Raw genomic sequence first — 16551 nt, 5'->3', positions numbered from 1 at the left:
AACATGGGGAGATGAGGAAAGACCAAGGCCCAAAGCAAAGCTTTTTAATTCTGTAATTTGGTAATAAACTGAAAAATAATCGAGTTGTCTAATGAGCACCCACCCTGAAAATGAATTCAATTATTTTATGGGGCAAAAAAATAACAGATAGCCTAGTCTTTTTCTAAATGGCATCATCTCATAGCCAAAAGTTGGTCGTGAGAAGTCATAAAACCGTTTCATTCGTTAAAAGAAAGTGGAGGCTCTAGGTTTTGCAGCTGATAGGGTAGGAACATAGGAATGCCAAATCTATTGGGCCAGAGCCTAGTTCAGGATGGGGCTCCACTGCTGATCGCATCTGTCTACCCTGCGTGGAAGGAAGTGCTCTGCTCCAGTTGCCGGTCAGACAGTGGGGGTTAGCAATTTACATTGGGAGTATACTTAACACAACACAGAGCCACAGAGTCACAGAAAACAGCCAAACTGTCAACAGGAATGCACACTGCAGATTAGATTTCGCCAAGAGGAATGGAGAATTCCCACATAAATAGCAGTTTGCTCACTGCTATTTAGGAAACAGTTGTATTTTTCTCTTACATCACTGTCATTTCCCCTACCATATCCAAATCATGAGCAAATTGTAAGGCTAAAGTGACACTTTTTTTTTTTTTACATCACACCAAAGGACTATATATGCACACAATTTGTGGAAAATAAGTCATTTTGCAAGAACAAAATACAACTGAAGAATTTTGTTTTAAAGGGGAACTTCAAATTATGCTTTAAAAAAATCCCAGAGGATGTGGTATGCATAATATTCAAAACTATTTCCATGTGCAGTTACTGTGTAACCACGTAGTAAAACAGCATTCAGTTAAACACTGTGACTAAGGTATCAACAATACTGCTCTTGAGTAGTGCTCCAAATCAGTTAGAGAGATACCATTCTCAAGTTCCTCCGAAGCTCCTAGCAAGAGGCCTAGCAAAGAGCAGACACTCGGGATCATTAATTCATTGTCTGCCCGATAGCCTTGTTGTTGGCCACTTCACCGCCACAGATACTTTTCGGGCTTTTCATAATATTTTGTGAGTGCTAACTTTCTTACACATATCAATTGGTCAACAATGACAAGGATAAAAGTTTACCTCTACACGTCTGTCTCACATTGGAATATTTTAGAGACACGAGTGATGTTGAACCATAACAAAGCATTACCAAGCATTTCTGTGGTTGCAAGCTTGCAAAGACTAGACTCAACTGAATTTTATTCTCTTTTGTCTCTGTCCTACCTGGGAGTGATTTGAGGGAGGGATGGTTCAGCTCAAAGCAGATCATTTTACATGTCATTTGTCAAAGCAGCTGCCATAACCCCCACCCCACATCATTCATGATATATAGAAATTTATAATAAATATATATATATATATAATCCTTTAGTTTTCTGAGATTAGAGTAGGTTCATTGTATACAAAAGTCAAACATAGCTTTAAGGGAAAAAAACAAACAAACAAACCATAGAAGGACATTTTCCCCTTTAAAGCAAGAACATTTCGGTTAATACTGAGCCACAACTGTTAGCCCAACACCCACACACTCTGTACAAGCTACAGCAAAAAAAAAAAAAAAAAAAAAAAAAAAAAAAAAAAATGAATACACCCAGCAGAGCCCTTGTCTGTTGCAGGCACAACAGAAAGGGGACTGGCCAATTTACCTTCATCAGCCTCAATAGCCTCAACAGTAGCTGAAGAGAAGAAAGGGGTGCAAAATGAATGAGAAAATGAGCAGAGGATTTTTTTTTAGGCTAAGAACAAGTCAGTGACAGCAAAGGACCTGGGGACTAATGTTCCTCTAAGTGCTGGCTTCTGGCACAGACAACTAGACAGAAAGACTACAGAGAAAGGAAAAAAAATCAAAAAACCAAAAACACCACGGAAGAGTGAAGTGTCAGTCAGGGCCTGCATACACCTGAGGGAATGAATGGCTGGCTTGAGGTCCTGGCTCCCTAATCAATGATGAAGTCCTTTAGGGAACCATGCAGAAAAGCCTTCTGTTATTTGGGTTAATTGATGACTGGGTTATGAAAATCTACAAAGTGTTTCCGATTCTAAGAGCAGTTTAGAATCCACGCTTGGTGATTTGGAGTTGGATGCCAGAGGAACAGGGCGAGCTTGGAGCTGGGCCGTGACATCAGTGAGATACTTTATGTTATTGAACAGTAAATGGTAGTGTTTCCTCTAGAGATACAAATGCATGGGGGTGGAGTGGGAGTGTAAGGGACATAAAATCAAGTTGTCTAGGTGGCAAACACTTAGGAGTCTTAAAAGACAAGTTCTGGAGGAGGAGGAGGTCAGGGAGACGAAGGGAACCACAGAGGGAATGATAAGGCCTGGAAGTCTTTTGCCAGGCAGGCTAAGTCCAGGCTGTTTTCTTTTTCTTGCTGCAATACTATTTTTGGAAATGAAGTTCCTAAAGTGTTGCAAGTTGAGTGGGGAAAAGGCAGGAGCAGTAATAATTCCATCAGTATTTTCAGGAACAGGGTGTCTCAAGGTTGCGGTCCTTGAGTAAAGTATAATGATACACTGAAACAGTAATTCCAGAGGTTAAGTAAGCCCTCTGTTTACTTAGGCTTTCCAATGTCCTTGTGCAGGTTTATGAGTTCTTCTGTGCTATTATGGCTAGATGATGTTCCTTTAATTAAATGCTAAAATATTAAACTTTTCTCTAAGTTTAAAATGCTTAACATTGATGATATTCTATCCCTGGGCTTTAATTTGCATTTCCTCATAACTTACAAATTTAAAACTACAACAATGGTCACATAACGCATTCCAGTTAACAATGCATTCCGAATTCCTCATAAGTACAGAGAAGAGCTGAATGCCAAAGCTTTCAGCAGCTTCTGCTTTCACGCCAATGGCAGGGAGTCAGATATGAACCGTGAAGCAGTGGCAAGGTATTAGTTTCAACTGTATACTGAGTTGTCAAATTCTCAGGACAAATGAAGTCTGTAATTTGTAACTGTGTGCGTGTGTGTGTGTGAATTCAACACAGAATAACACAAACAGATGGGTTTAAAAGAAAAGAAACTGGAGTAACCGAAGCTACAAACACACACAGGTGACCATCTGAAGGTGACACTATGCACTGTAAAGACATAAAGACCTTAGGTTTAGAAGCAAAGCCAGAACCTTGGAACCACACCAGCACTGCTGGGGGAGAAACACACACAGCCTTGTGTGTCCTCAGCCCAGGCCGTCTGCAGTCAGTCCCTGATGGCGTGTGGGCCTCTGCTGTTTGCTGAGCTCATTAGGAGCTGCAGCTTTCCATCAGCTGGGCAGAGGTGCATTCTGGGCATATCCATGGTCTCCTTATGCTAGTCTCTCAGTGTGTTCATCCTGGTGGAAACTTTTATTTTATTTTATTTTTTTAAGAAGTGATGAATTTCTAACTATAGATTTAAAGAGGGATTTCTACCTCAACTACTATAGATTTTCCTGCTTTCACTAAACCTTTTTTGAATTTTTGTTGCAACTCAAAGGCAGTGATTTTTGAGGAAGATTATCCAAAAATAAAGGTTATGACTGTTCTTCCTAAAGTGTGATGATTTGGCAAATTTGTGCTCATAAGTTGATCATTATGTGTTGTGTGGAAGAAATGTCTTAAAAATGTAATGGTAAAATACCTGAGTCTTTTAGGATGAAGGACAGGGATAGGAAAGAAAACATGAGAAAGATCCAGGGGAGAAATAAATTAGAGGCTGAGATTGTATCAACATACTATAGTATATTTTTCCTGTAATTTTTTTTTCTGTTGAAGTCTAACCTAGAAGCAAAATTTCCATATTGTATAAGTTATATTCTAATTAGTGATAATGTTAATTAAATTGATAAAAGAACATTCATAACAGAAGAAAGAGTATACATAACTGTGTTGTCTAACAAGGGTGACACTAGCTATATGTGAATATTTAAGTTAAATTTATTGAAAATTAGGGGCTATTAGTTATATGTCAACTGTTCAATGGTTCTGTGTCACCAGCAGCCTTTGCAGACATAAAAAATTCCCATCATCACAAAAAGTTATGCTGGATGATACTTGTCTAGCCAGTTATGACTATAAAGTAAAATGTCTACTTCAAAAAGATGTCATTATTAAAAAAACAAAACCAAAATGCGGTTGTGATCACTCTTTTTGTATTTCTGATGAATCAGAGAAAAGGCTTGTATAAGTCTCATTTCTGCTTAAGTGGATAATTAAATTACCCTTCTTATATTCTTTCCAATAAAATCTATAGTTATGCATATATATATATATATGCATATATATATTTGTGTGTACATTTCATCAGCCACGTCAATAAGTAGACTATTAGGATGTCACAGAAAACTTACACTAATCAGCTGGCTGATGGAGAATAGCTCCAAGGAGTCAAGCCTACTGTTGTGTGCACATGTAACCTAAATGAGCTGTCCCACAAGGAGGCCTGAAGATAAGAGATGCATGTACTAATGAGGGAGGACGGGTGAACTGCGGTGAATGAGGTGCTTTCAGGTTCGACATGACTGATTAAGCTGACGTGTGGGTTTGAGCCCTTCTTCCAGCCAAGAAGAACTGAAGAGGAGACTGAGCTGAATGAGGACCTCAAGGTTCTACTGGTCCAGCTGGCCGTGTGCTCCCAGTCATACCACTGGGCTTGCTTACCGCTTTGCAGGGTTTGTTTGCCTCCAGAAAGCACTCCGCTGGGGAGCATGCCGGTCGGGGTCAGGCCCTTCAGGGTCAGAACACTCTCACTCTCTTCTCTGGAAGACACAAAACAGTTGTGGGAGTGAACGTTTGCTTTCTTTTGTAGAAAAAAAAAAGACATGTCAGAACACATATTTACCTCACATTGGCTCTGTGGATCTTTTGTTTTATTCAAAATACAATCTGTTTTTATCTATTTATACAGAGGGCATATTCTATAAACAACTTCAGTGATAAAGTCACATTATGCAATTGTGGCGTAAGGGTCTCCTGCATATTGAAGATCGGGAAGGTGCTTCTACCTTTGTAACCACATACCACAAAACCAAGGCATCGCTGTGCATCTTCAGTGATAGCAAGGACTGTGTACCCAGCGAGCTGCAGTGCATGTGGATGTGCAGTATGTGCAGGCCTGCTCTGTCGTGAGGGGCCCAGGAACAGTTGGCGAACCCCATCTATTTGAGAGGTGAATCTTATCTAAGGGTCAGAAACCTGGGGATTGTTTTAGGGGGCCCCTGAAGGCCTTTGGTCATGTGACAGACACGAAGAGTGACGGTAAGTGGTCCACAAGCAGCTGGTAACATTTCTGAGCTTTTATTTTTCTGCTTCCTCCTTCACAGAGTTACTTACATGAAATTCCTTCAATAGTCATATGACCCTGTTTTAAACTTTGACTTACTAACAGACTCAATGGTTAAAAAGTAGAACTATGACCCAGCACTCAGGAGGCAGAGGTAGGAGGATCTCTGTGAGTTCGAGGCCAGCCTGGTCTACAGATTGAGATCCAGGAAAGGCACCAAAGCTACACAGAGAAACCCTGTCTCAAAAAACAAAACAAAAAAAAAATAGAACTATGAAATAGGAATAACCTATTAATGTGCATAGATATACACACATATACACATAGCGCTGAGTAGGTTCCAAGTACCAATATGCTTTTATGATGATTTCTAACATGACTAAAAAAGAATTTATGCCTAGATTGCTACCTTTCTTCAGTTCAGAAACTGGGATTCCATTGTCCAGCTGTTCTAGCTTATAGCATCATCCTGTTGATACTTTCACCTCCCCATTCCACAGCCACTCCACTGATTCTCCACCCCCAAGCATTCCTTTTCTCTCAGTGCTTCTCATGACCCCACCATCTCATTTATCAAAAATGTCAACAGGCCACACACTCAACTCATCTACCTATCCTCAGGGATGTGATGATTGTACAGTGTTCACCCCAATCAACTTTATAACATTTGATCATCTCCAAGAGTACCCCTGAACCCACTAGCCGTTACTCATTCTCTACTTCCTTCAGCCCTGGGCAACACCTCCATTATATTCTGTAGGCTGTTTTTATGGGTATTCCATAGGAAGAGCACCATGCAACACATGGTCCTTTGTGGTAGTCTCTTACAAACCACTAGCATCTCTTTTTTTGTTTTGTTTTGTTTTTGTTTTTCTTTTTTTTTTTTGGTTTTCGAGACAGGGTTTCTCTGTGTAGCTTTGCGCCTTTCCTGGAACTCACTTGGTAGCCCAGGCTGGCCTCGAACTCACAGAGATCCGCCTGGCTCTGCCTCCCGAGTGCTGGGATTAAAGGCGTGCGCCACCACCGCCCGGCTCTTATTTTCATTACAACAGTCTTGGAGAAGGCCTTTCTGCTCCATCTTTCACAGGTTTGCCCTCTCTGCCCATAACTATTTTCAGATGAAAAAGCAGACTGACTGAAGACACTGAAGAGCAGTGTTGATTCTGTTGCTTCTCGATGCTCACTGGGACCACAAAAGAACAGCACCCCTCCCTACACTCTTCCACTCTCACCCAGTTCTCAGAGTGCATTTCCCATCAGTGTCCTTCACACAGACAGCACACCTTATCCTAGGGCACTGTCCTTAGTCAGCCTTGTCCCAGGATTGTCTGCGTATCTCACTCCCTCTGCCTTCAAATGACTGTTCTAGCCTCCTTTCTAACGTCACTCCAAACACAACTTTCACGCCCCGTGCCTCACATCACCTGTTCTATTGTTTATTTTTGGTCTCTCATGACCACTCTCTACTGTTCAAGCTTCTGCAGATAGAGGTTTCTTTCTGCGTTGATCATGCTTGCATCACAGTACATACATTGGATCAACACCATGTACACAGTCCATATTCGGCAAGTATTTACCAGAAGAAGGAGTGTTTTAAAAATTGAAAGGATAATGGCAGCTCTGACGCACAGTTTAGATATCTGTCTCCTTAACTGTACAGTTTCCTCATGAATATTAGGATTGCGCCAGCCAATTAATCACTGTTTACAGTCATACGGGAATTTCAACCTTCTTACGCTCCTGATGTCAAACCACTAGGTTATGTAAAAAAGAGACATCTTGAATACTAATGCAGATTTGGAAAACTCAGGAGTACCTCTACAAAAACAAACACAACTTACCTTTATATTCACATTCAAAGTCAGGTTTTAGCCTCACGGCGGGCAAATATTTCTGTACACCAAATAAATCCTGGCATCAAATCCCATTTTAATTAGGGTTGCTCAAACAAAATGAACATTAGAAGTCAATATGATCAGTGATCATTTGATTGTTAGCATTTTAACAACAGTTTTCTGGTGATCTGAAGTAACTTTTCAATTTTCAAAAATTTACTTTTCTACCGAAGTTACTGAGAGCTTTTTGTTTGTTTGTTTGTTTTAGAAATCACCCCCTTGAAATCAGCTGCTCTCTGGCGAAAGTTCCAGCTACATAAGGGAGGTCACAATGCCTTTCACTGTTCTGGGCTTCAGTTTTCTCCTCTATAAAATCACATTTATAGCGACAAGGATTAAATCGTAAACTACGCACAAGTCCTCACACAGAAAGCAGCCATCTGCCTGCCCTTTTCTGTTCGCCTCTTGCCCTTCAGTCAGCACATTTCCTGTTCCCTGCAATTCTGCCTCCCACTCCTGCTCCACACGAGCATCTTCACTCTGAACTCCACCCATTTCTGCTGGGTTCGCCCGAGAACTGCTTTCTTCTGTAGTTCCACCGAGGAATGTGACCTCCTCAAAAATCCCCCTTGATTCCATTCATCACGTTCTTGTAGATGTGCCCTTCTCAATCCCTTGATGGACCTTCCCCTCTCTCTAGCCCCAGCCACTAACTGCTTTCAACTACTGGAGGCATGGTGACTCTAAGTCAAAGGGTGTGCTTCCAAACAATGTGCCAATTTTCCAGGATGTAGGACAGATTAGGCTGGGACTTGCTCATAAATATTATACTGATCATACATTGAATTAGGGAACCCTGGGCATTTGTGTTTTTGTTTCTTTTATGGGAGTTTCTAGAATATTTAAGAAGACAGATGTGGCTCATGATGTATCTCTATTAAAAGGCACTATGCAGAGGTTCTTTTTGATCTTTCTCAGATACTCCATTCTCTCTGTCAGCAAGAACAGCAGTTTATACCACTGTTCACCCCTTTCTCTGCACGTCTCTCTGATACTCCAGGGTGGAATGTCTAACTGCCTCAACCAAAAGGCTCTGCCAGGTACAACACCAGTCATCCCAATAAATAACAGTATCCTACTCATCACCTAGGCTATGGTTTGGTAGGCTGTTCTCACAGTATGTTTTGTCCCTTATCATTCATTGCACAGATAAAGGTTCTTGCAGGAGAGAACAGAATCGAGACCAGCTGATCTTACCAGTGGAGAGCTGTCTAAAAGTGTATTAGAGAGTATACAGTATACAGAAAAATGTGCTACAAAACTTCTACCAGGATGAGTCTGTATGTTCACTCACTCCCCAAGCTGGCCTTGGCTTGCAAAGTGCTGCTATCCATGGTCTAGGCCTACTCAAGCTCATACTAACACTATACAGTTACCCCCAAAGCCAAATTACCACCACTGCTGCCATCCCAGTGCTTCTAATTCTGTTGCCTCTGCATGCTGTTCATTTTGAAGCAGGTCATATGTCCTATTTGTGATTGGCAGATCTCAGGTGACTTGCCTGCACATCTGCTGCAAGGGATCTCTCTCTCTCTCTCTCTCTCTCTCTCTCTCTCTCTCTCTCTCTCTCTCTCTATATATATATATATATATATATATATATATATATATATATACACACACACACACACACACACACACACACACACATAGTTATCTCACTAGCCAATCCAGTCATAATCATACATATATCTAAGGCATGGGTTATAACATGCCTCTCATTCCATGAGAACCATCCCAAGACTCCTCATTGCCACATACAGAAAGATTAAACACTTCATCATGGTATTCAAGTATGCTGAGGATTTAGATTTGAGTTTCTTTTGTTCATTTATTTTCAGCCTCAGGTTTTACCAAATCATGCACCTTCATGCCTTTTGCTACTAAGTGCTTTCATGTACCTACAATTCATCAAACCACATAAAAGTGGAAGTCGATGCTATGGAATCCTATACGTCTCCAAGGTCTAGAAGGTTCCTCAGGCCCATGACTGTTGCTATATATGATTATGTCCTGTGAGACATGAACTGCTTCAAGCCAAATTTTGGGCATTATTTACAATCATTCTGGCCTACATGGCTGAGTTTTGAGTAAGGCTCACATTGGTGCTGCCTTTCCTTGAGGTGTGGATATATAGTACCTGTTATAAAGCAAGCCAACTCCAGCCCTATAAGCTTGCTAGGTGGATTATTGTTAAATGTGTATAATATGGGGAACAATATCCAGCATTTAGCCTGTACTTCAATGATTCCATCAGCACTGGATCTAGGACCATGTGACTGCTCCTTATGATGTCTCCTAACTAGGTCATGATTTCTTCTTTTCAGAAATACCTTCACTGCTGGAGTCCTCCCTGCCAGAATCCAACCTATCCTTCACAGCCCTCTTCCACTGATAGCCTCTTTAAAGACAACCCACTTAGGAAATATAAAGGTTCCCTTCCGTCCAGTGCCACAGTATAGCACCTGTTTATATATGCAGCACATGCTTTGTGGCTTTACATTAATTTATATGTCTGTCATTCCATCTTGGCTATGAGAATTGCCTAACTCACATTCCACTTCAAATTCAATGCTCAGCATGGCCCACCAAACTAAACTTAGTTTGTGCTCCTGTGGATGTGACTCCTGTATCCTACACAAGGCCCACAGATGCTTTTAGAATGGACTACAAGAGAATGAACCTTGCTTTTGTCTCCAACTGACATGTGCAAATCTTAAGCCATTGGTCATCATTAGGTTTGAAGCAGTCCATGTCTCACAGGACATCATCATAGATAGCAACAGCCATGGGGCTGGAGGAACCTTCTAGACCTTGAAGAGGCATAAGATTCCACAGCATTGATTCTTCTACTTTTATGTGGTTTGAGAACTTAATTTTTATATTGAGGCTTCTACTGTTTTTTTGTTTCGTTTTGTTTTTATCTATGGACTTTTATATGAAAACCCTTGGTGTTTTTATTTCTCTTCCTAGTGATTTCAGTTAGAAAAAGAAGAGCATGGTTTGGTAAATCTAAAGATAACACATTTGCAAATGTTCATGACTGAGGTACCCACTCAACACAGGATTTTCATATAGTCATTTATCCCCACAGGTCATTTCTGTAGCCCCACAGGACTTCCTAGTGGTCCTCAGAACTGCTCAACCTGTTTCTGCTTATGGATCTTTGCCTCTGATGTCTTCTTTGCCTTGAACTTTCTCATTCCATTTCTTCATGTAGGTGGTGCATATCTTCTCAGATGACTTCACTCATAATTCTCTTTTGCTCCCATTAAATGCCATATTGACAATGCGATAACCCTCTGTAATGCTTTATTATTGTCTTTGATGCATGCTTCATTTTCATGGTTTGATGCTATTTAGTCATTGCAGAAATGAGTGATTCCCAAGAGTTTAGGGGGAATGAAGGGTGGGAAGACTCAGAGTTTTGCTCACTAAGGTACAGGAGAGATGGTGCCCATTTCCACCATCAATGCCACTTTCTACAAGTGCTCTAGCTGCCTCAGAGTTGCTGCTGACTTGGGGTGTCCTTGTGAAATGATGGGGTTGCTTCTCATTCTTCTCACGGGCCCCTGCTTTCGGCATCAAGTCTCTTACTGACTCTTTAGTGACTTTACCAAGAGTAGTAGAAATAGCAAGGAGAGAAACCAAGAAACAAGACAAGAAACAACTAAAAGCTGGGAGATAGCTCAGTGGATACAACATCTGCTGTGCACTTAAGAAGAATGGAGTTCAGATGACCAGAATCCACACAGAAGCTAGAAGGCATGACAGCACTTGGGAGGCAAATATGGGACAAGCTGGCTAACTAGATGAGCTGGAATGAGTGAATCCCAGGTTCAGCAAGAGACCTTGCCTCAATCAATAAAGTAGGGAGTGGTTGAATAAGACCCTTGAGGTCAACTGTGGGAGCCCCTTTTCAGGTTTCCTAGTGGCTTTACCTAAGCAGGTGTGCATAGAGAGGATGATTGGACCATGGGCCTGAGTGCAGGTGTCTGAGATGGTCTGCACTTGGCTGTGCTGTGGGGAGGTCTTCTGCTCCACCCCTTGGCGTCTCTATAAATACCCTAGAGCAGAGACAGTCGGGGCCCATTGGAATAGGTTCCAGGCCCTCTCCAAGCTATCCTGTATTTTCTATCTGTTTATCTCCATACTCTAAATCCTTCTATCTAATATTTCCTACTACTCTCACTCAAGAACACTCTGGGGTAATGTGGGGGTGGTAGGTAAACCACCCCCCTCATCCCCCGCCCCGTAGTCAACTTCAAGCTTCCAATAGCAGGGAGAGGGAGAGAAGAAGAGAGAGAAGGTTAGGAAGGAGAGGGAAAGGGATTGAGTGGGGAGAGAAAAGGAGGGATAGGGGAAGTGAAGAGACAGAGAGGGACAGATATGAATTACAGCAGTCATTTGTCAGAAAATGAGCAGTGCATATGTATCCACTAAAGCATTTCTATGTATCCACATTCCTGTGTACAACCATGAATGGGCAGCATCCCTCACGGAAAAACAACACCCTATTTAAAAGAGGTCCTTGAAGAGAAATAGAGTTACCGTGCATTATCTTGGAATAGATTATTTTTTTTTTTTTGGTTTTTCGAGACAGGGTTTCTCTGTGTAGCTTTGCGCCTTTCCTGGAACTCGCTTTGGATACCAGGCTGGCCTTGAACTCACAGAGATCCGCCTGGCTCTGCCTCCCGAGTGCTGGGATTAAAGGCGTGCGCCACCACTGCCCGGCTGGAATAGATTATTAAAGCACAGTGCAGGGAAGTTTCTTCAATAAACTGTTTTCAAAACACATGCTTAATAACATCAATAGGATGATTCATGATCCACTGAACAGCAGACACACTCCTATAGGGAACTAAGGCAGGAGATGGCTTTTGTTCCTCTTAATTAGAGCTCACAACAACAGCTTTATGCTTAATGTTCATTTCCTTGAAATCCAGTGAAATGCACCCTATAAATTCATCTTTCCGAAAAAGCCAGACTGTAAACTAGAACTAGATCCTAATCACATTCCTTGTGAAGTGTTTTAAATCCTACAGCAAACAGAGGGATAAAAAAATGCACCATAACCCACTTACACACCCTTTCTTCATGGAAATCATTTAGTAGATTGCAATGTAAATAAAACATGGATGAATTGACACTTTCCATTTAAAAAGAGAGAAACAATTCAAGGAACACAGACCTTTCCCGGTGAAACATATGAACTGTCCATGTAAGGTATTAAGACAGCCACCATGTGATACACAGTAAAATTCCAAACAGAAAGGGAGGAAAGACAAGCCCACCTGAGAACTGAGAACACTCTGGCCATTTTGCCTATTGCTCGGATCTTGTTCCTGATGACCTCCTTCCTGGCTGCGGCCGTGGCTCCTGTATTTTAAAACAGAATTTAGCAGTCAGTGACTTTTTATCTGCCCACAATTACTTTGTATCTGTACCAGGGTAACAGAACGTGCATGACTGTTTTTTCTTTGTTTGGCTTTGTTTCCCTTTTGCTATCTTTGAATCGAATTCAGACATCTGAACCTTAGATCACTGACACCAAGATATGATCCTCAAGACAAAGAGGAATTGTGGTGAATTCCCAGGGGTGGAGCCCAGGTGAGGAGACCACAGAGCAGAGAATGGTTCTAGTCCTTCTCTAGTTTTTGAGTTTCTCGTCTCTTCTGAGGTAGAAGATGGTGAGTTAGCGTTTTCTATTCTTTATCTCCAAACTGGAAGATTACTGGGCTCTCAAAAATTCTCCCTAGAACTGAACAGACTGGAATCCCTGCTGACTCCCTGATCTCTGAAGGAACATTTGTGTTATTTACTGGTCATAAACACTTCTTTCAACACTAGCCATTCTCACACCACAAGTTCTGCAGGAAAATGTGGAAAACTTGAGTTGAATTTGTCAAGAGACAAAGGAACAAATGATAACAAAGACGTATGCATGGGTCTAGTGCTGGAGAGATAGCTCACTGGTGAAGAGCACTTGTTTGCAGAAGGTCTGGGTTTGGTTCCCAGCACCCACATGATGATTCACAAACACCTGTAACTCCAGATTAACGGGATCTGATGACCTCTTCTGGCCTCTGTAGGTACCAGACACCCATATGGTCCGCATACATATATGCAGGCAAACACTCATACATAAAGCAATATAATAATTGTAAGTGATGTATGGGTCTATCCAAGTGTGTTTTACAACTTCTAGAATTTTCTAAATGAATAAAAACAAATCTGCTTAAGCAACTGCCAACACAAAGCATTGTCTTTTAAAAGTATTTTCTAATACTGTATGATCTTTAATAAATCTACTTTACTTGTTAATTCTCAAAATGTACAAAATAGAATAATACTTTTCCTGTTAAGATGTGTGTGTGTGTGTGTGTGTGTGTGTGTGTGTGTGTGTGTGTTATTGGGGATCGAATGTAGGCCCCAGTGAATGCTATGCACTGAGATACATCCCCAAATCTTCCTACTTAAAAAAAAAAAAAAGTTTAAAAAAAATAGCAAAAGATATCTGTGATGGTTAATACTGTCAACTTGACTGACTAGCAGTGCCTAGGAGATGATCAAAGCACATTCTTTGGCGTTATCTGTGAGGGAACTTCCAGGTTAATGTGGGTGACATCATCCTATAAGCATGAAGAAAATAAAAGGGAAGTGAGAAAGCCAGCTCATACTGGCATTGCAGCTCTCTCCTGTAGGTTGTTCTACCCACCATGCCCCCTCTGCCACCCACCAAAATGCCTGAAATCCTGAGCCCAAACTGCCCCTTAAATTGTCTGAAACCATGAGACCAAACTGTCCCTTAAATTGTTCTCTCAGAAATGTTTTCACATGAGTTTACAGGAAGTCAAAAGCAATTTTTAAAAAATTCTACTGTGTCATATACAAATTTTGCACACACACACACACACACACACACACACACACACACACACACAATTAAACTTCTCCCAACCCCTGGTAAGATCAGGGAGTATTCTTAATTTGAAAGAACAATTTAAGCCCCTAAGATATGCGGAGACCAGAATATATAGGTGATATGTGAAATATATTTTTCTCTCTTAATCCATAATAAGAACAATCTTTTTGAAGGAAATACTTCTGCTTGTGAACATAATTTGGAATTGTTTTCATTGTTTGTTGAGAGCCAAGCCAGTGCCCACCACCCTAACATTTCTGCAAGAAGAAAAATTGTGACAACATGTACAGTTTTGAAATGGTTAGGTAAAAGCCATTTTTCTAAAAAAAAAAAAAAAAAATCAGTGAGAACAGAATGAGCCTTCTTCTATGTGATTAATCTTCAGGGTGATGCTTATGCATATTCACATCACAGACACACGGTATCCTAGGAGATGGGGACCAGCCAGTGGCATCATTCCGCCATCCCTCTGACCTGAGAGCACTCCACATGTTTGTTTATTTCTTTCTCTCTTGGGGCGACCACACCATGGTAGTTACTCCCTTACATCAATCGACAGGGCTTGCTATTTCCAGCTATTCTGCCTGTCACTGGATGGACTGAGTTCAGTGGAAGGAAACTCTGCTCCAGTGCAATCTGTGGTGATCAAGAGCTGTGCGATTCCATTCACTAAGAATTCCTTGAGTTTTTATCTACGTGCCTGAACACCAGAGAAGAAAACAATGTGTCCTTCCTGCTCAAACCTTATTCTGAGATTCTAATAGTATTTGTAATTCAGACTTTTCTGCACATGAGATTTTGTTCTAGACATCAAATAGGAGACTGAATTCACTGTGTTTAGATCATAGATTAATGACTGAGACTACTAAAGGGCCTGCCTTCCTTTTCTCAGTTTGCCTCCCGTCCCCTCCCTCCCTCCCCCTCCCCCTCCCCCCTTACTTCTTTTAAGTCCTAAGTGGGATGGAACTGTCTCTGTAGATGACTCTCTACCTGCTCCATCAGCTCTTCACTTCCGTTCCGAGTTCAGTCTAACAGCTATTCCTTCTTTGTTTTAGTATTTCCTCCCCAGTGCCGAACAGTCATCCCAGAGGTCATGATGTGCTGGGCAAGGAGAAAGACTGGCCCTTTCCAGCCCACAATCCGGCCAGATCATGAAAGCAATCCACTGACACACGGAACGGAAAGTGTGAGAGCGCTCCAACACAGGTGACTATATTTAGAAATGCAAACAAGAAGAGCAGGAGGAGTGGTCAAGAGTCCAGAACTAAAACTGCACATATTTCAGAGAAGTGACAAGGGTCAAACATAAAGTCCAACAAGTGAGAAATAGAGAAGAATGATCTCACAGAAAAATCTCCAACAAAGGACTTGTGAAAACCATAACCGGAACCAGGAAAGCAAGCCTCTAAGCAGGAGAAGGAGGGAGATGAATCACGTAGAACCATGCTTCTCAGCCCACTGAGGGCTGACCTGCAGAAGAATGCCCAGTACTAATCTTCAAATGTGAACTGAGCACTCTGGCAATCACAATCAATATGCTACTGCTCACATTTTCACACCTAACGAATTATTGTACACAACGTAACACATATTCTATCACATATACATAGTCATATCTCCCAACAAAGGGTGACTACAGGATTTTTTTTTTTTTTTTTTGGTTTTGGGATTTTCGAGACAGGGTTTCTCTGTGTAGCTTTGCACCTTTCCTGGAACTCACTCTGTAGCCCAGGCTGGCCTTGAACTCACAAAGATCCGCCTGGCTCTGCCACCCGAGTGCTGGGATTAAAGGCGTGTGCCACCACTGCCAGGCCAGAATTTTCTTAATGAAAAATTCTCTTTAGAAATTCTTTAATAATACAGTTATAAGTTTTATCATCCTATTCATAAAACTAGAATAATTGCTCAAAAATTCAATAAGTTTACTATAAACTTTAAGAAGAGACAGTGAGACTACATTTATTCCCTCTGCCCCTAAGACACAGTATTATGTTGTAGCTCAGCCTGGCCTCAAGCTGCAGCCCAGGCTGGTCTATAGCTCATGACAACCCTCCTGTCTCAGCTACAAAGGTTCTGTTAGTGCAAGCTATCACATCTGTCAAGGCTCATCTTCTAAGATTTCCTCCTAGGTATAACCTTCAATATTTTTTAATTACTCAAAGTCTCAAACTCAGATTATGCAATCACAACTTAGAAAATATAAAATACCAAAATAGACTAGTGGACCCAAATGACATGGATCCTCATTAAACTCGATGGAAGTAAACCACAGCAGAATAGTTGCCATGTGCATGCCCTTATACTTAGTTTTGCACTCCCAGTTTGTCATAATTTCTGGAGATTTTTAATCTCTGTTTTGAGAATGCACATTCCAGTACAAGTTGTCTCAATATATAATGTGGCAGAAAAGTCAGGAAAATAAATGTGT

The 16551-nt window shown here is 41.2% G+C and overlaps 1 protein-coding gene across 3 annotated transcripts in view; it reads right to left on the bottom strand.

The window, feature by feature from the left end:
* Nucleotides 1-16551, bottom strand: part of Ppp3ca (protein phosphatase 3 catalytic subunit alpha) — a 274974-nt gene that overhangs the window by 3983 nt on the left and 254440 nt on the right. For all 3 annotated transcript variants that reach the window (XM_059266312.1, XM_059266313.1, XM_059266314.1), the window contains 2 exons: nt 12493-12577; nt 4682-4779 (listed from right to left, as the gene is read on the bottom strand). In XM_059266312.1, coding sequence (XP_059122295.1) covers nt 4682-4779; nt 12493-12577 — 183 coding nt within the window. The remainder of the gene's footprint in view (nt 1-4681; nt 4780-12492; nt 12578-16551) is intronic.

The sequence above is a fragment of the Peromyscus eremicus genome, chromosome 6, assembly GCF_949786415.1.
Source record: "Peromyscus eremicus chromosome 6, PerEre_H2_v1, whole genome shotgun sequence".
NCBI lineage: Eukaryota > Metazoa > Chordata > Mammalia > Rodentia > Cricetidae > Peromyscus > Peromyscus eremicus.
Note: the sequence above shows the minus strand (reverse complement) of the source record. Positions and strands in the feature narration are given on the sequence as shown.